Raw genomic sequence first — 26,483 nt, 5'->3', positions numbered from 1 at the left:
CCTCTCTGCCGACTCACTTACACTTTACTCCGTGAGCTGTCTGGGGCTGCACAACTGGAAGGGATCTTACACTTCACTTGCTTTTGCTGGATTTTGCACTGTCTCTTCTTCTCTGGACTGTAAGCTGCCTGAAGACAGGGATAAGACCTTCTAGTTCTTTTTTGCCTTTGACACGGGGCTGTGGACATGGTGCGTGTCACCTAATTCTGGATAAACTGCACCCTTAGGTCGGCTTTCCCTTCCACCCACCCATATGAATAAGAGATCCTGTACTGGGGCTGAGGGGTGCCCTCCTCTCTGGCCCTGTCTGTGAGCCCACCAGCTGAGGAGTGGCGGCCCGGCCCTGCGCTGACTGCCCTCCTGCCCCTCCCTTGCTCTTCCTCTCCGGCCTCTGCCAGGACGCGGAGCGAGAGACTCCACGTCCCGACTGACACTCACTCTAGAATCTCGTTGTACTCAATGGTCTCCTCCAGGTTCTGCAGGTTGGGGCTGACGCTGCGCACTGCCCGCATGTAGGCCTTGAGCAGCTGGATGTCTCGCTTCTGTCGGAGGGACGAGAAACAGGAGGAGGGTCAGGCGGACAGCAGAGGGAGGCAAAGCTCACTGAGAGCGATCTGGGGAGTGACCGGACTGTGACCTTCGAGTGGAGGGGCCACGGCTGGGTCCTCACTGCTTAGCAAAGTGGCTCCAGAGGGAAGGTGCTGGAGAGCTGTGTGGAGACTGAGGGGGATGAGGGCCAAAGGCAAACCAAACTCACTGCCACGGAGTCAATGGTGACTCACAGTGACTCCCCGGTGGGTTCCTGCACGGTCAGTTTGCGGGCAGGAAGCCCAGCCCTTCCCCCGCGCTCAGGGCTGCTGCTGGGTTCCAGCTGCCGACCACTCGGACCGCAGCCCCTTGCTGAGCCCTACACCAGCAGGACTCCTGGGTGAAGACGGGCAGAGTTCCACGCTGCCTCCCACCTAAGTCACAGGCACAGGGCCCCCACACACGCAGAATCCCACCCACACACCAGCAGAGGTCTGCACTCACGGTGGACAGTCATCGCCTATTTGGACCGCGCCCGCGGGGCCCTACCTGCTCTGCCAGCTGGTGCTTGTGTTCAGCAGACGTCTTCTCGAGCTCTGCGATGCGCGTCTGCTGCTGCTGCACCACGGAGCGCAGGTGCCTGATGCAGTTGTGGTTTGGCAGCTCGTCTTTGGGCATCTCCAGGCTGTGGTCGGGGGGGGGGGGGGGGGGGGGGGGAAGGAGGTCACGGGGTCAAAGGCCGATTCTGACACAGAACTGCTGAGGGGCGCCTCCTCTCCGCCCTCAAATGTCTGACCTTGAGGATGCACTTCCCTCCTGCCCCTTCCTTCCTTCTTTCTCTTCTAGGCGCCTCCTCACCTTTTTGCTACCAACTTTTTCTGGACTCCCCAAGGCACACTGTCCTACCTCCTTACTCCCCGGCTCTCTGTGCCCCTACAGCAGCGGCTCTCAACCTCCCTAACGTCGTGACCCTTAAGACAGTTCCTCGTGTGGTGGTGAGCCGCAACCATAACATTTTTTTCATCGCTACTTCATCACTGTCATTGTGCTACTGTTATGAACTGGGTGACCCCTGTGAAAGGGTCGTTCGACCCCCAAAGGGGTGCAGACCACAGGCTGTGAAGGGCTGCCCTAGAGGCCCTGCCTGGTACTCAGCCCTTCCGGGAAGCCCGAGATTCACGGCCCCAGCGAGAACATTTATTTAATCAAGTAACTCACACCCCACGGGGTGGGGCATGGAGAGACAAGGCTGCCCGCTCAGCCACCTGACAGTAAGAGAGGGGCAGAGAAGCCACCTTCAGTTCAGTATTGCCACACACTGGGGGGAGGGCGTGCAGGGCCCCCGTCTTTAAAACAGTCTTTACTTTGCTAGTCAGGGAGGTGGTGCTTTGCATTTCTAGTCATCGATTTTGTGTTCAACAGTTTGAACTACTGATCAACCCCACCAAGAGTTTGCCCTTCACCAATTCTTGATTCAGCTTCTCCCACTCTGCCCTTGATTTTTTCCTCCTTTTTTAAGCAAAGCAAGAGTTTAATAAATCTTAGCTGGAAAAGATGATGACTAGAACTCATCAGGGCAAGGAGCCGGGAGGCCGGGGCACTCCTGCTCCAGGCACCAGCGGGCAGGCTCCAGAGGCCGAGGGCCACATGGGGGCCCATGTGTGCCAGGCGAGGAGACTCACCCACAGCCCTGCTCACAGGTCACAGGCCTCTTCGGGTTGTGCTCACAGTCACTGAGGTGAGACATGAGGTTGTCAAGCCGGACAACGGCACCGCAGCCAAACACAGCGTTGTCGCAGGCAATCTGCAGCTTTGACAGCATGTTCCGCATGATCCGGGGCACGGGGCGCAGGTGGGCGACCGTCACCACACTGCGGTCCACCGGGCACGTCTGCTGCTGGGAGAACCACTGCGTGATGCAGGCATTGCAGAAAGCATGTTCACAGTGAGGGGCCTAAAGGGACGACAGGCGGGAGGGGCACAAGGGCATTAGCGGGGTTAGGAACCTTTATCTCCAGGCAAGCCTTTGAGCAGCTTCCAGAACTACAGGTCCCTGAGCAGCATCACAGAGTACGGGTCTACTATGAGCAAGGCATGTGGGGTCCCACCAAGATTACAGAAGGGCTGCAAGACCAGGCAAACAAGCAGAACATCCTTCGACAATAAGAGCGATCAACAACGTTGTAGACAAAAGCCCGGATGGCAAAGTCGCCAGTCCATTATCAAATGCCAACGACACTGCTCTCCCGACACCGCGAGTCCAGAGAAGGGCTTGGGTCAGTCAGGGAAGTTACTACAGTGACGGCAGGGGGAGAGAGGAGAGGAACGGAGATTTGCTGGCTAAAGTTCGATATAAAAACTCACCGCTGTCAAGTTGATGCTGACTCACAGCGATGCCCATGTGGGAGCAAGGGATACTATAACTTTTTACGGGAGTAGAAAGCCCAGTCTTTTCCCCCCAGAGCAGCTAGTGGTTTTGAACTGCCGACCAGGAGATCACGGTCCAATGCAAAACCATTACACTACCAGGGTCCCAAAGTTCAATATAAAATGAGAACAAACAAACAAAACCCCACAACCTTTTAGCAGCTCGGGACTCCCTTGGCAAGGTGAAGAATCCTCTGGGAGGCTGCCCTGAGTAACCTCTAAAACAGGGCAGGGCTCTTCTCAGAATACCACAGGGCGCAGGTTCTCTGGTCACTCAGGTAACGTCTCAAGAGGGCTGCCTTGTCCTGTGGCCGCAGCTGGCACCTAGCACGAGGGAGGCCTCGGGCACTCAGCAGAGGCTGATGAAGGAAGGCCTCGCATGCCTACTATGCCCCCAAAGCTCAAGCCATTTGGTCCTCAAGTGCTCAGGCTGATACCTAGGCAAGAAGTCTGCTCACTCTCCCCAATCCAACTGTCAAAGGTCATTTTTCATTCAAAGGCGCACTGATTCTTTTCCTCGTCGAAGAGGCCCTACCTCCAGAACTGCCTAAACCAGTCCTTTTCTCCATCCCCACTGCCACCAAGCTATCATCCCTCCCCTGGATTATAAAACGTCTCACAACAGAAACATGGAGGTGTCGGTGCGATAGCAAAGTGTGGTGAAGAAATTGGAATAGTGTCTGGTTATCGGAGAGAACAGTGACTGAGGTCTTAAAGGCTGCTTAGAAACAAGCAGCCATCTGAGTGAGGTGCCAACTAAGTCCACGTGGAAGAAGCACACCAACACCTGTGATTCAAGGAGTGGAGAAAATATCATCCAAATCCAAAGGCGGGAATGGTATCAGAGCTTCAATTGTGAAATTCTTGTTTGCAAAAGGCATGGTGACAGTGGGAGCCCAAAATCCACTTGCAGGGTCTACAGAGATTGTGTCTCCGACGACTTCCCTCTAGCCACAATGGAAAGACGGAAGCAGCCTAGTTAGCAGGCAGAGAAGAGAGTCTTGGAGAGACAATTAGAGTAGATTAAAATGACAAACCTGATTTGAGGGGTTGAAATCTTGTCATTTGATCTTCCTGTGGATATACTTTGAGCTTGATCTGGTATTTAATATTTCCTGGGTTTCATGTTTACAGATCGAGCCTATCTCAGCTGCATTTTGTTATTCTGGATGGCATGCTTGACTGTGACGCACCTATGCTTTTCGGCATATGAAACCCAGCTTGGGTGAGTCCACAGGGACAGTAACCAGAAATAGGGACTCCTGGGAGGGTACAGCGCGGAGCCAACATCAAGGAATCCGAGGAGGAAGAAAAGGTTTCTTAAATGATGGTGGTAGTGATTGTACAGCACTGCTTGTTATGGCTAAACTACTGAATATGTCTGGAGTATGTCCTAATAAAATGATTTGAAAACCGTGTGTATTATCGAAGGTTCTAAGTCCGCCTTCTGTCCTAATTCCATTCTTCTTTGTATAACCCAGCTTCTCTGATCATGTGTCCAGCATGGTGAGGACACAACTGTGACACACTGGTCCTGATTTTGCACTCTGCAGCGGCTTTCTCGTTCCTTCGCACAATCGCCTCCTGATCCGTGTATAGGTTCCACACGCACGCCATTCGCGTCTCAAATCTCTCTTCTCCAGGCCCTTCAGTTTGTCAGGATTCACACGTGACCTCTGTGGGGTCAATATAATACAAGTAAACATCTTTCTGACTTTCTCTATTTTCTGCCAGGCTCCATCGGGCACCACCAATGACGTGTCCCTTTTTCTCTGACCTCTTATGAATCCAGCCTGAATTTCTGGCAGCTTCCCATCAACGTGCTGCTGCAACCATTTTTTGGAATATTCCACAGGGAAATTTTGCTTGCATGATGTCAATGGTACTGTTCCACCATTTGTGCATTCTACGCAGCCACAATGCCGGGTGCCTCGCGTGTCGCCCGGACGGCTTCCTTCAGTACCGTGGGTCTGGGCCACACGCGGCCTGTTGCTAGTCCTTTCTGGCACAGCCCTGTGCGCCCTTTCCAGCTTCTTTTGAAGCCCCCTGTACTGCTCCGTATTTTGCCACAGTCTCAGTATCACAACCTGAGGCTTGAGTTTTCTCTAAAGTTCTTCCCACTAAGCCGTGCTGAGCAGGTTCTTCCTATTCGGTTTTCTGATTCTAGGTCTTTGCACGTTTCCTTATAATCTTACTTTGTCTTCTCAGGCTGCCCTTTGGAATTTTCTCTTCAGCTTGGATTTCATCTATTTCTTCCTCTTGCTTTAGCTACTCTACAATTAGGAGCATGTTTCAGTCTCTTCTGACTTCTACTTTGATCGCGTCTTTCTTTCTCTCTTTCCTGTTTTTGCTGTTGTTTTTTAGCGCCCTTTTGTTCCCAAGTCTGAGGTGGGTTCTTGGTGCCCTGCAGGGCTGTTATTACTGTTGCATGCGTCACATCAGTGCTTGAGACGCTCTCAAAAGTCAGACGGGATGGGCTCAAGGTCATTATTTTGGCTCTCATGGACTTGTTTTCATTTCTTCAGCTTCAATCTGAACTTATACAAGACTAATTGATGATCTAATTCCCAGTTAGCCTCTGGCTTCGTTGTAACTGCTGACATTAAGCTTCCCCACCACCTCTTCCCAGAGATGCAGTCCACTTGATTTCTGTGTATGCCATCTGGAGAAGCCCATGCGTGTCGTCACTGATCGTGTGCTTGGAAAGAGGGAATTGTGATGAAGTCGCTGGTCTTGCAAAATTCTACCATGTGAATTCCTTTCTATCCCCAAGGCCTTTCCCCGACTACTGTATTTGCTTACAGATGCCGATATATACACTGGAAGTATATCCAGTGGACAGACAGGTCCTCATGGGAGGACTGAGTGTGCAGAGGCAAGGATAGATGTCACATTGTATACCTTTTTATACTGCTATGCCTTCTGAATTCCTTTTTTATTTTTTAGACATTTAGTAATTTTTATGGTATATTGGACATTATAGATGATATGTTGAAGAAATCTTGATTTTGTTTTTTTTCCTTGATGCATGTTGATTTTGTTTCTTTTTTAATCATTTTATTAGGGGCTCATACAACTCTTATTACCATCCATATATACATCAATTGTGTAAAGCATATTTGTACATTCATTGCCCTCATCATTCTCAAAAATATTTCTCTACATTTAAACCCCTGGCATCGGCTCCTCATTTTTCCCCTCCTTCCCTGCTTACCCCTCCCTCATAAACCCTTGATAATTTTTTTTCTTTTCTTTTTATTTATTTATTATTATTTTTTTTAATTTTAACAATTTATTAGGGGCTCATACAATTCTTATCACAGTTCATACATATACATACATCAATTGTAATAAAGCACATCTGTATAGTCTTTGCCCTAATCATTTTTTTCTCCTCTTTTCTTTTTTTACATTTTATTAGGGACTCATACAACTCTTATCACCATCCATACATATACATACATCAATTGTATAAAGCACATCCATACATTCCCTGCCCCAATCATTCTCAAGGCATTTGCTCTCCACTTAAGCCCCTTGCATCAGGTCCTCAAACCTTGATAATTTTTAAATTATTATTTTGTCATATCTTGCACCGTTCAACATCTCCCCTCACCCACTTTTCTGCTGTCTGTCCCCCAGGGAGGAGGTTATATATAGATCCTTGTAATCGGTTCCCCCTTTCTACCCCACCTTCGCTCCACCCTCCTGGTATTGTCACTCTCACCACTGGTCCTGAAGGGATCGTCTGCCCTGGATTCCCTGTGTTTCCAGTTCCTATCTGTACCAGTGTACATTCTCTGGTCTAGCCAGATTTATAGGATAAATTGGGATCATGATAGTGGTTGGGTGGAGGAAGCATTTAAGAACTAGAGGAAAGTTGTATGTTTCATCGTTGTGACACTGCACCCTGACTGGCTCATCTCCTCCCCCCGACCCTTCCGTAAGGGGATGTCCAATTGCCTACAAATGGGCTTTGGGTCTCTACGCCACACTTCCCCTTATTCGCAATGATAGGATTTTTTTTTTGTTCTGATGATGCCTGATACCTCATCCCTTCAACACCCCGTGATCGCACAGTGACACGTGGGCTTTGTTGCTTCTGAGCTAGATGGCCGCTTCGAGTTTACCTTCAAGCCTTTAAGACCCCAGACGCTGTATCTTTTGATAGCCTGGCACGATCAGCTTTCTTCACATTTACTTATGCACCCACTTTGTCTTCAGCGATTGTGTTGGGAAGGTGAGGATCATGGAATGCCAGTTTAATAGAACAAAGTGTTCTTGAATTGAAGGAATACTTGAGTGGAGACCCAATGTACATCTGCTATCTTAATATTAAATGTATACATATATTCACATAGATCTATTTCCACATCCTCATATATAAATATATGTACATACGTACATGCCTGTATTCTGACTTCTATAAATGCCCTTTACTTCCTAGCTCTTTCCTCTATTTCCTTTTACTGTCTTCTTGTCCCATTATCATGTTCAGCCTTCATTAGGGTTTCAGTAATTCCTCTCAGTTACATTACCCTTGGTCACACCGTAACAGGCCTCCTACACCCTCCTCACCACCAATTTGGATCCCTTGTTGTTCCCTTGCCCTGGGTTTGTTAATACCACTTCCTTTCCCCACACCTCCCCCTCTCCCATGTCCCCCCGGACCTGTCAGTCCTTTTTCTTCTCCAGATTGTTCATCCAGCCTGTCTTATTTAGACAGACCTGCAGAGATAATAACATGCACAAAAACAAGACAGAGCAAAACCAAGCAACAAAATAAAACAAAACAACAAGCCAATGACAAAAAAACACAAGAAAAGCTTGTAGTTACTTCAAGAACTGTTTGTTGGCCTTTAGGAGTCTTTTCCAGTTAAGTCTGATGGGGCGCTAAGCCCTGGCCCCAAAGTCTATTTTTGGTATTCCCTAGGGACTTCATTGCTTTGTTCCCCTTGCTGTTCTGTTCCACGCCCTTAGTGTTTTACCTCAGTGTGGTGGGATCAGATCGGGCACAATTACCACAGTGTCTCCAGTGCCATCCCCTGTAGGGCCATGGGTCAGTAAGGGATGTCGTGTCTCATAGTGGAGCCGGCCACATGGTCCCCTCCATGAACTGGCTGCTCTGAGTGGGAATCTCTTCATCAAGGCTTGGTGGGCCAGGATGTGCTCCACTCTCTCTTCCTCCCCCTTCATTTGCTCCCGTGTGTTCTGATCAGACATGTCCCTCTCCCGGAGTTGCAGATACAGTGCTGTCCTCTGAAACAAATTCTTCTGGGAGGGAGGGCCAGCTGTCCACGTAGTTGAGACAGCCCTTCAGACCTCTCCAACTTTTTGAATTCCTTTTTTTTTGAACATTTCTTTTTTTGAATAATTTTTATTGTGGTTTCGGTGGAAATTTATAGAATAAATTGGTGTTTCATCCAACAGTTCATACACATCATGTTTCCTGAGACACTGATTTCGGTCTCCACACGGTGACAACACTCCTCCCTTGTCCTCCCTGTTTTTCATTTCCTTTTGCCCTTTCTTTTTTCTTTAAAATCATTTTATTAGGGCTTATACAACTCATATCACCATCCATTCATACATCAATTGTGTAAAGCACATTTGTACACTCATGGCCCTCATTATTCTCAAAACATTTGCTCTCCACTTAAGCCCCTGGCATCAGGTCCTCCTGAATTTCTTACTCATTAAGAAATAAATATGCCAGGGATAAACCGGCATCCCCAGCAGATCCCTTGTCCCCTGGGAAATGTGCCTAACTTCACAACGTTTGCTTGTCTTGGTCCCCAGAAAGTAAACTCTGGAGTCTGGGTAGATGGGGGATGGCTTCTGGCTTAGGGTCATCAGCTGCCATTGACCTCTCCATGTGTGGTCCACCCTGGATGAGTGCCAGGAAATAAACAAGGCCTTGCCCAGGTAGAGGGAGCCCGACACACCCACACCCTGTGAACTCTCGACACTTTCAGGGCAGCTTCCTCCACACCCTGAAATCTGCTTCTGACGGCAACAAGCTACAAAGGCCTAGAGAGCAAACAAACAGGTCTCGGGCTGCTCTGCACTGGCATCTGTGTCCCCTTGGGGGACTGCAAGTCAGCAGAGGGTCAAACAGTACACCCTAAGGGACCCTCACCGACTGGTGTGGAAGATGAGATCATCTCCAGCTAGCCAGCAATGACAGCAAATCCACTGGTCCTTCCAGAGTGAGGACAAGGAGATCCACGCAGGAAGATGTCCCGTCCGAATGCGCCTCACTCACCACACGTGCGAGGTGTGGTCACCAGGTTCTCTCTGTTGCCGCACAAGAGACAGGAGCCTTCACGGCGTTCACTGTGGACAGATCTCCAAGGTCTATCTTTCTCGCAGCTGCTGCTCGTCTGCACCCCGCTGCCACGGGGGCAGAGGCGGGCACGGCCGATGGGGAGCCAGAACACAGTGGCTCCTCCAGGTCTCGCGCTTGGAGACAGTTTCTCCAACTTCTACTGGCCCCACTGCTACTGTTGTCCCCCCAAATCTGTCACCAGGCCAACTCACCTGCACCGGCTCCTCCAAGACTCCACTGCAAATAGGGCAGATTAGGTCTTCATCAACATCCCCCTGGAAGCGGGTTACATCATACCCCATGTCTCATCACTGAAACCCAGATCCTGGAAGAAAGAAGAGAGCCATTCAGGGAAAGCCTAACAAAATATATGGCCAACAAATGCTTACTGAGCCCCTACTTTGTGCCAGTTATTGGGGCAGAAACACCAACAACTGAACGACGAAACTTGATTCTAATGGGGAAAGATATTAAATAAAAATACATTTAAATAGGGGATGGATAACAGAAAAGTAGGTGAAGGGCGTGGGTAAGATATCACAAAATAATAATTTATAAAATTTCAAGGGTTCATGAGGAAAGGGGAAATGGGGAGGGAAAGGAAAAAAATGAGGAGTTGCCACCAAGGGCTCAAGCAGAAAGCAAATGTTTTGAGAATGATGATGGCAACATATGTACAAATGTGCTTGACACAATGGATGTATGTATGTATGGATTGTGTGATAAGTTGTATGAGCCCCTAATAAAATGATTTTAAAAAGAAAGAAATTAAAACAATGAAAAGATTTAGGAATTAAAAAGTGGAACAGAAAAGAGAATTCAGAAACAAATATATTAAATTATTATATATTACAGATGTCCTTTATCAAAAATTATAGGAAAATATCAGTTTTAATCAACTATCCTAGAACAATGTGCTATGCAAATAGAAATAAGTTTGAATTCTATTTTATTCCACATAAAAATACATTCCAAGGAGTTTAGACATTTGAATGTAAGCATAAAAATACTGTTATGTTATATTGTTATCCTCTGGAAAAATATTTCTGTTATGGCACAGAGTCTAGGAACTATAAAGGAAAATCAACCAAACTTACTATTCAAACAATATGAGCATACATCCAATGGCTCCCCCAAACCCAAGAGCATTTAAAGTACAAAGTGATGAAAGGCTTTGGGTAAGAGGTCAGCACAGGGCATGAGGACAAGGGTGGAGGTGCCCCGTGGGTGTCGTGGTCACACCCTGGGCTGCGATCCGCGTGGTCAGCAGTTTGAAGCCGCCAGCAGCTCCACGGAGGAAGACTGGACTTTCCAGTCCCGTAAACAGTATAGTCTCGGAAACCCTGGGCTCGCTGTGAGTCGGCACTGACTTGAGGGCAGCGAGAACGAAAACAAGCACACAGGCTCGAAACTGAAAGGAGGCAGTGCTTTTGGCAAGTTTTCTGAGTCAGTCCTACAGGAAGGACAGAGGTGTCTCTGGTGGCCAGCACATTAAGGTTTTAGCACACGGAAGAGTACATCAAGGTCAGATGCAAGCAGATACATGATGGTATATTCCTTATACCTGAAGGGTGCAGACGAGGCAAGCGCAGGCCAGGCCATAAGTCTTATCTGAGGAGTTGGGCTTTATCCGGAAGGCTAGGGAGCCACTGAAGAGAGAAAAAGGATGATATAGGAAAGGCGCCCTTCTGCAATCACTCGAGGGACAGGAAGAACACCCAGGCAAGGCAGAGGTGGTGACCGTTTGCACCTAAGTCAGTGACCCCTTTGGGGGTCGAACGACCCTTTCACAGGGGTCGCCGGATTCTTAACAGTAGCAAGATGACAGTGATGAAGTACCAACAAAAATAATGTTATGGTTGGGGGGTCCCCACCACATGAGAACTGACTGACAGGCGTAGCGTTAGGAAGGCTGAGAACCCCTGCCATAAGTAGTGCCCATGGGATAAAGGGCATACTCAGGGGCACTCGAGGCCTAGCAATGCTGCCATGGGCCAACCAAAGACAAGTGATGGAACTTCCCCGTGTGTACCCAACCAGTGGGTTCACTGGCTTAAGAGTGAGCTCTTGACCAGGGCGACCAAATCACAGACCAGCCATCAACTTGTGCCATCAAACAGTTCCCAGGAACTTAGAACAAGCTGTCCAAATGTAGAGTGGGGGCTGGGGGCACAGAGATTTTTATTGATTTGTTTTTGCACTCTTGTGATTACATTTCTCGGAAGGGCGAGAAAAAAATAAAATGCCATTTAGTTTAAGAACTTGTGAGTTAGCTAAAAATCATCTGTAAATCAATTCAACTCTGAAGAGGACAAACGCTTGGTCATTTCTGAATGACAAAGTTCACAGAGGTTTTTCTTGAATACGGCCTACATCAAAGAAGTAATGGTACTAAGTCCTCTCTTTTCTACACTGGATACATTTTGGTTTCAGTCACTTTTGGTGGAGGAGCAACAAGCACTCCACCACCGCCCTGAACAACGCGCACCAGACTATTCCACTGCCAAACACAGGGAATCCAGGGCAGATGAACCCCTCAGTAATGAGAGTAGCCATACCAGGAGGGGAGAGAGGAAGGTGGGGTGGAAAGGGGGAACCCATCACAAGGATCTACATTTAACCCCTTCCCTGGGAGATGAACAACAGAAAGGTGGGTGAAGGGAGACATTGGACAATGTAAGACATGACAAAATAATAATCTATAAATTATCAAGGCTTCATGCGGGAGGGAGGGAGGAGTAGGAAGGGAGGGGAGAAATGAGGAGCTGATACCAAGGGCTCCTGTAGAAAGAAAATGTCTTGAGAATGATGAAGGCAACAAATTTAAAAATGTGCGTGATACCACGGATGGATGTATGGAGTGTGATAAGAGTTGCACAAGTCCTCAATAAAATTTTAAAAAGAAAAAAGAATATTCCATTTCAGTACTTTATTTATCTCTTCATGTTTGTTCAACAATTTCTACAGTAGTCAGTTTCTGCCACATCTGTCAACATCTTATTTAAGTACTGATCATAAGCATGTAATCCCATAAATGCATTCATCCAGACTAATTAAGTCTAATTAGATCCAGAAGCTTCCCTACTCTGTTAGTAGTGTGTTGCTGATCCACATCACGTTTACCGAACCCTTCCAAGAGGTCTTAACAGGTACATGCAAAGTACAGTACTGGGTTGACAACTCAAATCTACTTCTCTGTGTGACCTTGGGAGGCAGGCCAGGTACTGTTATAAGACTAAAGGTTTCTGCTTTTTAAGAGGAGATAAAGCTGGAATAATAAAAGTGATTTTCTGCGTGGTCCTCAAGGAGGTAATGCATGTAGAACATCAGGTAAGTGCCTGCTAGCCCACAGGAGGTGCTCAATACGTGGTTATAATTACTTGTGTAGATATCAAATTTCCACTATTAGATGAGCAATTCTGCAACTTGAAAAGGAATTCGTGTTCATATCTACATCCAAAACAGATCAGTCACAGTTCTTTCCATATATGTAACAAACAAAATACACGGTAGGCTTAAAAGCTACTGCCCAGCCGCTGGGCAATGGTGGACACCCTAGCCCACAGCTCGCCGATGAGCTTGTCTTCTGTGGTGGCTTTGGCGCTGCTAGGGTGCTAGCAGCTATGTCAGAGGGACTTTACCTACCAGCAGGGTGGTCTCTGGTGAACAGGCTTCAGCAGAGGTTCCAGACAAAGATAGACTGAGAAGAAGGATGTAGTGGCCTGCTTCCCACGCCCCAAAATGGCAAGTGAGCAGCCTATCAATAGCAGACCGACTCTGGAAGGCACTTAAAATACAACGAACGAAGAGCCGCCTCCTCACCGCAGAGCCGGCTTCCACGACAGTGGAGGACTAATGGGCGGGACCAGCCTCCACAGCGAGAACGGGTCCTACAGGCAACTGGTGTCACTGCAGGGTAAATGAAGGGAACATCAGACAACGCGTGCAAGGGCTCACCTCTTCTATGGGGCCCGGAGCCAGGATGAGAGCAAGGGCTTACATAACCTCAGGCACGCCAGCCAGCCCCATCATACACATGTGCAACGGGACGGGATGTACTAGAGGCCTAACATGAAGGGGACATGCCAGGGCACTGATGTGGCAGGAAGGTACATATGCAACCAGAGGGGTGGGTTCTAGAGTTCTGAGATGGTGGTTTCCCCTTGGTCGTCTCTGAGCTGGCGTGACCTTAGGTATTCCAGAGCTCTTCTCCAGGGGAGCAGTCTGTGACCCCTATCGGAAGGGAGGGGGCTGTCCTTAAGGTGGGTGGTCTGATGGGTCTTGAAGGCAGACAGCCTTCAGGAATAGCCTTCACGCAGTTGACCTTCAAGTGTATGTACGAGCAACCATGTGCTTGCAAGCAGCACCCTAAAACTGGCACTATTACGGGCGACGTCACGGGGAAGGACTTCAGCTGGAGAATGTAACTGCGTGAGGCCTCCCTCCACCAGTGTCTCGGCCTCCCAGACTCCTTAAAACATGAGCGTGGACAATCTGTCCACACACACTCTCTTCCCAGTTCCTGGTTTCCCACAAACTAGACCGTCCAGGATTCTCATTTGCGGACAGTCCTGAAACAGCTGCAAGCAACCATTAATAATCATAACGTGGAATGCATTAAGTATTGGATTTTAAAAAATCAGACATTGCCAAAAATGAAATTAAACATAAAATGATCAATATCCAAGGCACTGCTGAGCTGAAAGATATTGGTAATGGCCATTTTGAACTGGACAATTGTGTTTGACCATCCTGGGAACGATGGACTGAGAAGAAATAGTGTTACATCCATTATCAAAAAGAACATTTCAAGATTGATCCTAAAGTACAATGCTGTTGAGGAGAAGACCCTCATGGTTCTGAGATATAAATCCTACTATACATTCTCATGACCGAACAGCATCCCTCCAAGAACCCCCGCTTAAGGAGCAGTCATAAAGGAGCTATGACAAAAGATGTCTCCTACCTACATCTGGCTACGCCCTGTGCCTGAAGGTTATCTGTAGACAAGAGCAATGGGGTGCTATAGCTCCACCCACCTTAAAGTGTAGCAGTCTCATCTGAAGTCCTTTTCTGATAAAGATCAGAGAGTGCTCCCCTGGGGAGGGCTCAGGGGCATCTGAAGTCAGCTAGCACTAGGTCAAAATGATGATTCACCTCATTGCTTGTTTATGTTACCCACTTGTGATATTACCCATCAACTATGTAATATTTTCATTGTATGATGTGTATGCTTTTGAAAGATCTGTAAGCCCCACGATTACATATACCCATTGAAAGTACATTCACTCTTTTGGTTCCAACACAGGGACAAGGAGCGCCTGTGCACTACTGTCTGCCGGTCTTTATCATTTTCCACAACCGCAAAGTTGCTCCCAAGGACCCTTTGAGTGTGGGGGACTCGTAGCCCCACAGGCCCCCACTGAACTCTAGCCCAATTAAAGAACAGTTAGTTCTGATAACATGGCCCTGCTCAATACTGACCTTCATGAAATGATCGCTGAAGATAAGGCTGCTACAGCAAACTGTGATGAATAAAGCAGATGGTGCCCAGCTATCAATTAGAATATTTCTGGGGCCTTAAAAATTCATATTCAAACAAGCAGCCATCTAAGTCCACATGGAAGAAGCACACCAGCTTGTGTGATCCAAAGACGACAATAACAAAATTCAAATAGGACAAAGGGTATAGTATCAGAGTCGACACTGTGAACACTCTAGCCTGATTAAATCGTTGGCAGATCCCCATGAGATTTTTACAGATGCAAGTATTACTTGCATGTTTCACAACAAAAATTTCTTCCCTGACCTCTTACATATTCACAGTGGTCTTTTCTTTCTTACCCACTATTTGTGTTTTTACTCTGTTATTATTTTATCCTTACCACTTAATTTTCTTGTTTCTGTTGGACTTTCCAGTTTGCCAAGAACAGAGGAGTAGAAACACAAAGAATTTATGCAAGGGCTTATAGGGGAGGAAAGTTTCATGTTTCATTGGTGCTATATTGGACCCTGACTTGCTCATCTCTTCCAACTCTCATTTATCCTAAGGACTATATTTATATATATATATAATACACTGCTATTTGGAGGGCTTATTGTAAAAGATCATTATTTTCCACAAACGATATAGTATCTAAAATGTTCATCATACAAAAATATGGAGAATCTACCTTGTCTAAATGCCTGGGGGAAAATAACACAAACATTTGGGAGAGCATTAGGAACATTGATTAACTGGACTACCTATACATACATGTAAGATTAAATAACTGGCTAGGTACTGATAAATCTTTAATTCAAATCTATGTATTCTACTTCAGATGTCATACTTTTAACAATTACATTCACTAAATATGTGTTGATTTGTGTGATACCGGAATTTTATTTATTCCACCTGAATGTAATGACTAGCTCAAGGTTAAACTTGACACACTGAACACTAATGACTGAAGACCACATGCGTTGAGGGGTGACATCAAAAACATACTTCGAGAATAAAAAAGGTCATTAGTATAATGAAATATGTAAAGGCCTGGCTGGAGTGAGGAAACCCAAAGTCCTAGGTTACAATACAAGTTCAGGAATGCTCAGGCTAGTTTACTAAAGACAGCTATTTCTCAGCAGTGCCCACAGCACACCAGTTCCCCGAGCCCCTTAGCCTGTCCCCTGGATTGCTTGGTTGGACAAGTGTTAAAAAGTTCTTAAATCTGTGGTGCCAAGTAACACCCCACTTCACCAGCAAACCTCCCGCCTGAAGGGACTACGCTTTCTTAACTCTGGGCCAGGGAGCCCAGCACCCTGGCTCCTGCTGGGCTTCTCCTGTCTCTGCTGCCACCACTACTTGTCACTATCACCCTCTCCAAGGAGCCCTGGTGGCACGGAGAGTCAGGTTTGGGGCCGCTAACTGCAAGGGAGAAAGTTGCAGGGGTCAGCTTCGCTAATGATTTAGTCTCAGAAAGCACATAAAGGGTCGTTAAGAGTCAGAACTGAAGCCAGGACAGAGGACTTGGGTGGGTTCCCATCACTGCTACTGATGGCACAGTTGTCTCCTGGATAGAGGAGGTTCAATGCAGGGACCTCAGGTTCACGCCGGCTCTTCTTTTGTCCAGGACAGTATGATCCCCCCTTTTCACTTCTGAGGGTGGACGGTCATAGGATTTTAAACCTAGTAGAATTGGCCAAACTGACTAATCCTTCGCTAGGGTGTCATTCATTTCATTTGAATAGCCCCACTCTACCAGGCTGCCTATCTACAAGCTGTCTAATCCCCTTGGTGGGCCACAAGCACTTCGTTTTGCATAGGACCTGAGGGCTTTCTACCCACAGGGGCAGGTCTACCTTGTCCTAGAGCAGGGGTGTCATACTGGCGACCAAGGACCTACAATGCTCTGAAATAAAATGTAATGAAGGAATTGTGCGTACGGTATTGCCTCAATCTCCCCTAAGCGCTATTTTCTTCATTAACAATTTTTTTCTATTTTTATCTATTTCAGAGCATCGTGGGCCACAAAAAATTACAATTACCTCAGGAGCTGCATGCAACCCGTGGCAGCCAGTTTGACACCTGTCCTAGAGAGTGGCTTTGACCTCGAGACCTAGGCATGCAGTGGAGGTTAGTTATAAAGACCATAGCTGGGAGGATCCTAAGAAGCAATTCACAGCACTGCAGAGGAGTATCATTGCCGACTGAAAACAAACAATGCCAGAAAGACCATTAGTTCTGTCTTAATGATAGAGACAATCAACTGCATGGATCATAAAGGGATTACAGAACACTGAGTTGTGCTCATGCAGAATCTGTACACAGACCAGGAGGCAGTCAGACCAAGAGAACATGGGACACCTTGTGCCTGCTTAAGATCAAGGTGTGTAGCAGGGCTGTATCTGTTAGGTATCTAGGGTTAGGACAGGGAGTTGTCTCTCCCATGCCTACAAAGGCCCCCATTGAAAGAAATCAGGCAACCATTAGATGCCTATGAAGACCCCAAATTGAGCATGCTCACACTCAAGCCCCAGCCAGGTGGGAGGTACACCTGGGCAGTCCAAATTAGACCCAGGCTCATGACATCATCCAGGTGGGTTCAACCCAGTCAATGGGGTCAACCAATACCATCAATCAGGCCTCCCAAGCCAGAGCCTTGAAATCTCCTGGCTGTGGGAAGGCTGCTCTCTCTGACCCGGCTCCTAATGACAGGGGAGGGTAAGGGTCTCCCTCCCCAAGGGCATGCCAGTTCTGGGCCTATGAACTGCAAGTTCGGGGCAGTTCCCCCACCAGCCACTCTCTGGGAGAAAAATGAGTCTGTCTGCTCCTATATAGACTTCCACCCTTGGGAAGTGCTACATAGAATCATTAAGAGTTGAAATCAACTTGCTAGCCGTGGGGATACATACTGTTTCAATTTTCTCCCTGAACTCCCAGAGAGTAAGTTGTAGACACCATTGATATCCTAAATATGTTATTATGGATATTCCTTAAAAGAACATTCTCTTATGTAACTGTAGTAAAATTATCAAAAGCCAAGAACTTGACAATAGCACTGTTCTCTAATCAATAAACCTTACCTAACCCTTGACGATTGTGCTAATGAGATCCTCTAGCAAAGACCATGGGAGATCACAGGCGCCACTGAGTGAGACACGCTTCAGACTCCTTGAATCTCGAAACGTACAGTCTCTCTACCTTTCATGACCTTGATTTTTAGCACACTGACCAGTCAAATTAGAATGTCCCTCCATTTTAGTTTATCTGCCACTCCCTTGATTCTGGTTTACATTTTGAACAAAAATACAACAGAAGTGAATGTACCAACTCTTAAAGAGTACATGTACAATGCAGCCACACTGAAGAGCTGTTCCTTCCCATTTACATAAACTCACGTTCCCTAGTTTCTATCTAATCTCTTCTCTGGTCAAATTTGACTCGATAGGTGCACAGAATATTTCTTAAAAGTGCACCATTGTGTGTGTGTGTGTGTGCGCGCGCGCGATAGTTTATTGTGCCAGTCTGGTTGATAAACACAAGTGAGATTAATTGAAGGGCGGAGAGATAAATGGCTCCACATGCCTCACCTTTCTTGTCTCTTACTCTGATCATTGGACCAGTGTGCAGCTGCCTTGCTTGTTCTGTGCCTCAATTCAGAGGCTACACTACCTGTGGGACACATAGCCGGTAGACTTTGTCGCTGTAAGTTGAAGCATTCCTTGGTGGAGACTGAACGCTCACCAAAGGATTACCTCTGAAGAGGAAGACTTTAATAATCAAGTGGATAAGATGACACGCGCTGTGGAGACTGGTCCTCCTCTTTCCTCTGCCACCCGTTATCGCCCAATGGGCACATGAACAAAGTGGACATGGCGGCAGGGATGGAGGTTATGCATGGGCACAGCTACATGGACTCCCACTCACCAAGGCTGACTTGGCCACTGCCACTGCTGAGTGTCCCATTTGCCAGCAGCAGAAATCAACATTAAGTCCCAGATATGGGACCATTCCTCAGGGAGATCAACCAGCAACTTGGTGGCAGGTTGGTTACATAGGACCACTTCCATCATGGAGGGGACAGCGTTTTGTTCTTACTGGAATAGACACCTACTCTGGATATGGATTTGCCTTCCCTGCACGTGATGTTTCTGCCAAAACTACTTACAGAATGCCTCATCCACCGGCATGGCATCCCACATAGCATTGCTTCAGATCAAGGAACTCACTTTACAGCAAATAGAGTGCGGCAATGGGCCCATTCCCATGGAATCCACTGGTCGTATCATGTTCCTCGTCATCCTGAAGCTGCCGGCTTGATAGAACGATGGAATGGGCTCCTAAAGACACAATTACGGCGCCCACTAGGTGGCAACAACTCGCGGGGCTGGGGCAATGTTCTCCAGGAAGTTGTATGCGCTCTAAACCAGTGGCCAGTACATGGTGCTGTGTCTCCAATAGCCAGAATTCATGGGTCCAGGAACCAAGGGGTGGAAGCTGGAGTGGCACCACTCACTATTACTCCTCGTGATCCCCTTGCAGCATTTTTGCTTCCTGTCCCAGCAACCCTGTGTTCCTCAGGCCTGGAGGTCCTGGTCCCCAAGGAAGGAACTCTCCCACCTGGAAACAGCATGGATTCCACTGAACTGGCAGCTGAGAATGCCCCCTGGGCACTTTGGGCTTCTCATACCTTTGGATCAACAGGTCAGGAAGGGTGTCACTGTACTAAGTGGTGTGATTGATCCTGATTACCAAGGAGAAATTGGACTGGTACTACATAATGGAGGTAAAGAAGAATATGTCTGGAAGGAGATCCCATAGGCCGACTCTTAGTGTTACCATGCCCTGTGATTAAAGTAAATGGTAAGGTAAGTTACAGCAACCCACCCAATCCTAACAGGACTTATAATGACCCAGACCCCAAAGGAATGAAGGTCTGGGTCACCCCACCAGGCAAAAAACCACAGCCAGCTAAGGTGCTTGCTGAGAGCAAAGGTAATACAGAATGGGTTGTAGAAGGTAGTTCTACCTATCGATTACGACCACGTGATCAATTGCAAAAGCGAGGCTTGTAATTGTCAATGTATTTTATTTTTATGTGCTTATTGCATATCTTTGCTTTGTTCAGGTATGATATATCAGATACAATTGGACTCAGTGTGTTTTCATTTATATGTATGACAGATGATTGATGATGTGTAAGTGTGATTTCATCAATGTCCAGAAATTATATAAGTATATACGGCTAAAGAATTGTGTACAGGTGCCAGGTTGGCAAAGTGTGGATTGCGAAAATTTATTGTACCAGCCTGGTCAATAAACATAAGTGGGATTAATTGAAGGGCGGAAAGATAAATGGCACGGTGAGCCTCGCCTTTCTTGACTCTTCTTCTTTGATCATCAGACCAGTGTGTGGTTGCCTTACTTGTTCTGTGCCTCAATTTAGAGGCCACACTACCTGTGGGGCGCCTAGCCTGTGGACTGTGTCGCTGTAAGTTGAGGTCCCTTTAAGTCCACACGATTGGAATGTTCGTCTCTGGAGCTGGGGACCGACAGTTGGTGACAGTTGGTGACCTGCCTTACTGTTTGCTGTCTGGGTATATATATAGCCAGCTCTCTCTACAGAGAAGGAACTGGCGGCCCTCAAGACTTAAAGGACTGCTAGTGACTCACAACTCTCTCAGAGGAGTGAGCGGCACTGAACCATTTGTACTGCTTTATAATTTAACTGTTCATTTCTTGTATTTATCTATCTATATAAATATATATAGAAAATTACTAGCAATCTGGTTTTGTCTCTCTAGAGAACCCTAACACTGTGTGTTTGACACATTTTTATTAATAAACTGGGTAATATTCACAAACATCAAGACAGGAAAAACAGCACTGGAAATTAACGATAATCCAAATAATTTTGAAACGTCTGAAATAAGAGTATAATAGGTGGAGATGTTTTTCAAATGATAAACTGACCACAAACTGGCACCACGTTAAACATGTAACTGCTCCTAATAATTAGAACTGTAGCGAGTCTGCTTAGTATCTTTAGTACTGCTCACTCCTTCCCTCACCGAGGCCTAACGTGTGCTGTGAAGCACTCGGTCCTCTTGCTGTCCGCAGCTATCCCACAGTTGCCTCTCCAGGTGTGGCCCTGAGACCATCAGCTTCCACAGCCACCGGGAGCCTCAATTACCATCTGCAGTTCCACAGACCCCCAGTGATGAAGAACTCTATCCTTGAGGCGGGAGGCATTCGCCATGAAGTACACTAAACCACTGATTGGCTGAGAGAAGACTTTCATGGGACAATTTGGTTTAAATGTTTAGAGACTGTCTCAGGGCAGTAGTTGTGACACTAACTTTGATCCTTATTGGAGATGCCAAGTGTCATGACTTGGCTGGGGTGTCTGCACAGCCACTATCTGAAACCGCTAAGACAATTGCAGGGAGAAGCGCTGAAGCTATGTACGCCTGAGGATCTTTTAAAATTCGCAGGGTCGGCATCCTATTTTAGACAGGTGGTTCTGGCAGCTGTATAGAAAAGCAGGGGATAGGAAAGAGAGAAGAAAGTTAAGACTATTTCGGGAGATGATTGTAAGAGTTCAGATGCTTTAAAATAAAAATGTCCCCAGGCTTGAACTAAGGCGTTTAAGAGGCGGAGTCTACCATGGTTACTGTGGCCTCCATGAGAGCTGATGCCCGCTAGTCTTTATTCACTGCAAGCTCTCCAGGCCACGTCTCTCCCACAGAGTGGCTAGTGGGTTCAAACTGCTGACCTTTCATCCAAGTTAGCAGCAGAGTGCTTTGGCTGCGGATGCAATAAACGCAGACTCCTCTGTTTCTCCTTGGAGAACACGGCGCAGTTCTAACGCCGACTGTCCTAGTGAGGTGGGACACGCAGCGTTTGAGATTCTAAGGAGGAATCTGAATGAGGGAGTTGAACCATGGGCTCTGAGAGGCCACACTAGCAAAGTACACAGAACGAAAACAAAGAGGGTGGTTCTGAGGAACACAGAACTCCAGGGGAAACACGAATTCTTTGCGTAGTTTTTAAGTTCTTTTTCCAAGGGCCTTCAAAAAGTTCATGGAAGAATTGAATTACAAGATGATGGTCCATCGATAAAGAACTGATAAAGGTTGGGGCAGGGAATGTATGGATGTGCTTTATACAATTGATGTACGTATATGTATGGATTGTGGTAAGAGTTGTTGGAGTCCCTAATAAAATGTAAAAGAAGAAAAGAGAAAAAAATGATTAGGGCAAAGACTGTACAGATGTGCTTTATACAATTGATGTATGTATATGTATGAACTGTGTAAAGAATTGTATCAGCCCCAATAAATTGTTAAAAAAAAAAAAAAAGAACTGATAAAGGGGGTGGGAGGGAGGGCACGTCTTGAAGCTTCCTATATTCTCCTTTTATTCAAGGAACAATGGTACTAGTCCTTCCCAGTTTCTCCTCCCCACTCACTGCCTATTGTAGTCCATTTTTCCAACGCCCTTCTCCACTGTACATAGATTCATGTAGACACACAAGCAAGGCAGGCAAATCTCTACTCCCATCGTTTCCAGTCTAGGGTAAAAGTTTTCAATACAGCAGTCTAACTCTTAAATACATGCCACCTTTCTCCTCACAACTAGAAATCTACGTTGTTATCGCTTTCCCAAGAAACAAACCATATCCCCGTGAACGCTCTTGGAACAACTTTTGTGAGCACTTGAACAAACCTGTGTCCCCTAGAAGAGACACCTAGTGGTGGAACAGCTACATTGAAGGGCGTGCTATTTATTTTGCTACATTGACATACTGCCCTCTTTTCAACTTCAACTACCACCAACAAGACATGAGAATTTTTTAGATTGCTTTTTAAAAAAAAAAAATCATTTTATTGGGGGCTCGTACAACACATCACAATCTATACATCAGTTGAATCAGTCCTGTTTTGAATCAGTCCTGTTTGTACATATGTTGCCCTCATTCTTTTCTAGACATTTACTTTCTATTGAGCCCTTGGTATCAGCTTCCCCCCCCCCCCCCCCGCCCCTTGCCTACATGCGAATATTTTAACAATGGTCTTTGAGAGAAAAGATTCTCAGGAGAAAGTTCTGAGAGAAGCAGCTCTTAGAAGAGGGAGAGGAGGTACGAACAGCGGCAGGGGTGCATCAGAAAGAGCAGAGGCCACCAGAGAGAGGTGCCAGGGAGTGAGATGGCATTGTACAGAGCAGGGATTCGAAGTGACCACTCTGTTCAGAAGCCTGGTCTCAAAGGGAGGGAAAGGAAGGGGCAGGAACTAGCTAGAAGGCAGGGAGGCTGCGGGGAGTCTGTTTCCCTCAGATGAGAAAGACGTGTGCATGTTTACATACGGAGAGGAAGGAACGGGCGCCAACAGTCACTGAGGCAGCAGTGGGGGACATTTCGTTTCTAAAGCATGAAGAAAGGATGCACACAAATAGAGATACAGAAGTCTCAAAAACCACACGGCTCCTTGTCACCCTTTAGGTCTGAAGATGAACTCATCCCATTGCTCCGTTTCCAGGTCTATTCTTCAGGGACCAGTGGCAGTGGGGAGGAGGGCACGCCCAGGACACCCAGTCCTGTGAGAGGAAAGAGGCAGCCTTTCCCGCAGAAGGCTTAGGGGGAAAGGAGGCACGAGGCCAGAGACACAGGGAGGGAGTGGGAAGCGACAGACAAGGAGGGGACTGCAGGAGTGACATGAAACAAAACATGTATGAATTGTTGAATGGGAAAACTGAGCTGCTCTGTAAACCTTCATCCAATTCACAAAACGTTAAAAACAACAACAGGGGAAAAAACAACAAAACCACACAAGTATAAAGTTTCATTTCTCATTGCCAAACCTCAATTCTGACTCAGAGACCCCAAAGGGCAGGGTTTCTGAGACGTAATCTCTACAAGAGTGGAAAGCTTCATCTTTCTCCCACTGGGCGATTTGGTGGTTTTGAACCGCGGACCCATGGTAGCAGCCCAACACGTAATCCATGACACCAGGGCTACCTGCACACCAGCTGTACTAAGGGTACGATTACATAAGCCCACTCGATGGAACATGCCTATTCTAAATGCTAGTTATAGACTATGTAACAACACGATAAAACAATATGTAAAAAAGGAGGCCACAAAATTGAATACATATTTATTTTAAAACTACACATACACTCCACATATGAGAACGAGAAGAAAATATCAAAATGTCACAGTGGTTTGATTTGGATGTAGGTCTTGTGCTTTTAATTTTTTTAAATCTTAAATGAGTTTATATAAACTTTTAAAAAGTGACAATTCAAGTTTAAACAGTCTTCCATGTAGATGGAAAAAATATAGTTCCTTTGGGTTAAAGAATTTTTAAAATTTAGAAAATTACTTTTAAAAAAATAGGGGCTTCTGGCCAGGAAGGGGGTACACCTAGGTGGGCCTTACACCAAAATTGGCCCATCTATGCCAGGTGAATTTGATTCAGCCAATGGGGTCGACCAGTATTGTTAACCACGGCTCCCAAGGGGCCAGGTGTGCTCTGGGCGCTCTCTCCCAGTGGCTGCTACACACTGTAGCACAGCAGGGCTGGGGCGGGAGCAGCCAGGCCGCAGTGCGGTGGACTCTGTCTGGCTTGTGTTCCGTTTACTGTAGAACCTGAAACGGCTTCTATCCTCGGTAAACTCAGTTGGATCACACACACACACAAATAGGAATGTTTTCTTGCCTTATGTATAAAAGAGAAGACCGAATTTGATCACCTAAGAGTTTTGCCCATTGGTCTGGCTAAGACAGACTTCTATATGCCTTTAGAGTTAGACTTTGGACTGGATCATTAAAGAACCATGTAGTTGAGGCTCCGCTCAGAGTGAGAGGCCCCTCCACAGTCCTGACACGTGAGTCACCCTGGGCTCAGAGCCCTCCTAGAAAAGCCAAGACAGAGTGCAGTGAGAGCACAAACGAGAGGCACTTAGCACAGACTGACTCCCTTCCCTCATCAAACCGCAGTGCACGAAGGTCCCTCTAACGCCCACTCACCCCGTGGGATCGGTGTCCTTAGTTTGAAAGACCAGAGCCGTGGTTCATGGGACGACTCTGCCAGTCGGCAGGATGTAGTTTATAGAGTTTATGTTGCACATCCTAGGTTTCTGAGGAGGCGGGGTCCAGGATCGTAAAAGCTTACTAGCAGTCCTCTACGCTACCATGATTGGTTCTCTACTCATCGGACACAAAAGAGAAAGGAAATCCAAGATTCCAGAAGAAACTAGTCTCTATAACCGTCTACAGCAGTGGTTCTCCACCTTCCTAATGCCGTGACCCTTTCATACAGTTCCTCATGGGGTGGTAACCCCTAACCATAAAACTATTATCTTTAAAATTTTCTTTTTCTTTTAAAAATTGTTTTATTAGGGGCTTAAACATTTTTAAAATCTGTCCCCTCCCCCCTTATACAACTCTATCACAATCCATACATACATCAATTGTGTAAAGCACATTTGTACATTCACTGCCCTCATCATTCTCACATTTGCTCTCCACTTAAGCCCTTTGCATCAGCTCCTCATTTTTTCCCCTCCCTCCCCGATCCCCCCTCCCTCATGAGCCCTTGATAATTTATAAATGATTATTTTGTCATATCTTGCCCTGTCAGATGTCTCCCTTCACCAATTTCATAAAACTATTTTCAATGCTACTTCATCACTGTCAATTTTGCTACTGTTATAAATCTGGTGACCCCTGTGAAAGGTTCGTTCAACTCCCCCAAAGGGGTCACGACCCACAGGTTGAGAACTGATGGTCTACACGGACCCATGGCCTTCTTTCACGTGAGGCTGGAAGAACTAGATGGTGGCGGCTCCTACAATCATGAATTCTGATCAGGATAGAAGAGCACAGAAATGTGAAACAGAACCTCAAATTCTTAAAAAAAAAAAAATCCAGACTTACTAGACCAGTTGGGACTGGGGGAATGCCCAAGAGTACTGCCCTGAAATAATCTTTAATCTCTGAACCCAACTATCCCTTTTAGCTATATAGATTAGTTAATAAAGAGCATCACCTACATTATACTCTTAAAAAATTATCTACATAGGACCAAATAGTCAACAAGTACTCTAAAGCGAAGATGAGAATGTAGGCGGGCAGGGAGACTAGGTCTCTGGAAATAATGAGCACACGGCACAATACAAAGAACCGAATCAGTGTCACTGAAGCATGTGTGTAGAAACTGCTTAATGGAACCTACTTTGCTGTGTATACTTTCACCAAAAAGCACAACAAAACACTATCCAATAAAGTAAGGTAGCTAGAGGTCCACAAGCAAATGCCTGACACGGACACAATACAACTATCACCTTGTTTTATGTCTCCTTCAATGGCACCGTGGGGTAAGCACTGGGCTGCTAACTGCAAGGTGAGCAGTTCAAACCCACCACAAGTCGGCAGGAGAAGGGTTTGTCTTGGAAACAGTCTATCGAGTTGCTATGACTGGGAACCAGCTTGATGGCACTGTGTTCAGGTTTGGGGGAACTGATAGAGAATCATTCAAGGGTTCACCAACCACAGTACAGGCTGATTAGAGCTCCCTAGATGATAAGCTCTTGTCATCCTCTACCACACACCCACATATGCACACACACACACACGCACACACACACACACACGCACACGCCTGGGGAAAATGGCAAGGAGCAAGAAAAAAGATCAAAAGGAAGAGCTGAGACAGG

At 46.6% G+C, this 26,483-nt stretch overlaps 1 protein-coding gene across 7 annotated transcripts in view; it reads right to left on the bottom strand.

Annotated features, from left to right (window-relative positions):
* The window catches only part of RNF41 (ring finger protein 41), a 38,372-nt gene that overhangs the window by 1,543 nt on the left and 10,346 nt on the right, over nucleotides 1-26,483 (bottom strand). For 6 of the 7 annotated variants that reach the window (XM_075551484.1, XM_075551489.1, XM_075551485.1 and 3 more), the window contains 4 exons: nucleotides 9,496-9,608; nucleotides 2,211-2,482; nucleotides 1,078-1,213; nucleotides 439-542 (listed from right to left, as the gene is read on the bottom strand). In XM_075551484.1, coding sequence (XP_075407599.1) covers nucleotides 439-542; nucleotides 1,078-1,213; nucleotides 2,211-2,482; nucleotides 9,496-9,585 — 602 coding nt within the window. In that variant the 5' untranslated portion in view covers nucleotides 9,586-9,608. Of the gene's footprint in view, nucleotides 1-438; nucleotides 543-1,077; nucleotides 1,214-2,210; nucleotides 2,483-9,094; nucleotides 9,265-9,495; nucleotides 9,609-26,483 lie in introns of those variants that run through there. The other variant, XM_075551490.1, reaches the window with a different exon arrangement.

The sequence above is a fragment of the Tenrec ecaudatus genome, chromosome 6 (genome assembly GCF_050624435.1).
Source record: "Tenrec ecaudatus isolate mTenEca1 chromosome 6, mTenEca1.hap1, whole genome shotgun sequence".
Taxonomy (NCBI): domain Eukaryota; kingdom Metazoa; phylum Chordata; class Mammalia; order Afrosoricida; family Tenrecidae; genus Tenrec; species Tenrec ecaudatus.
This window is presented reverse-complemented; position numbering and strand designations above follow the sequence as displayed.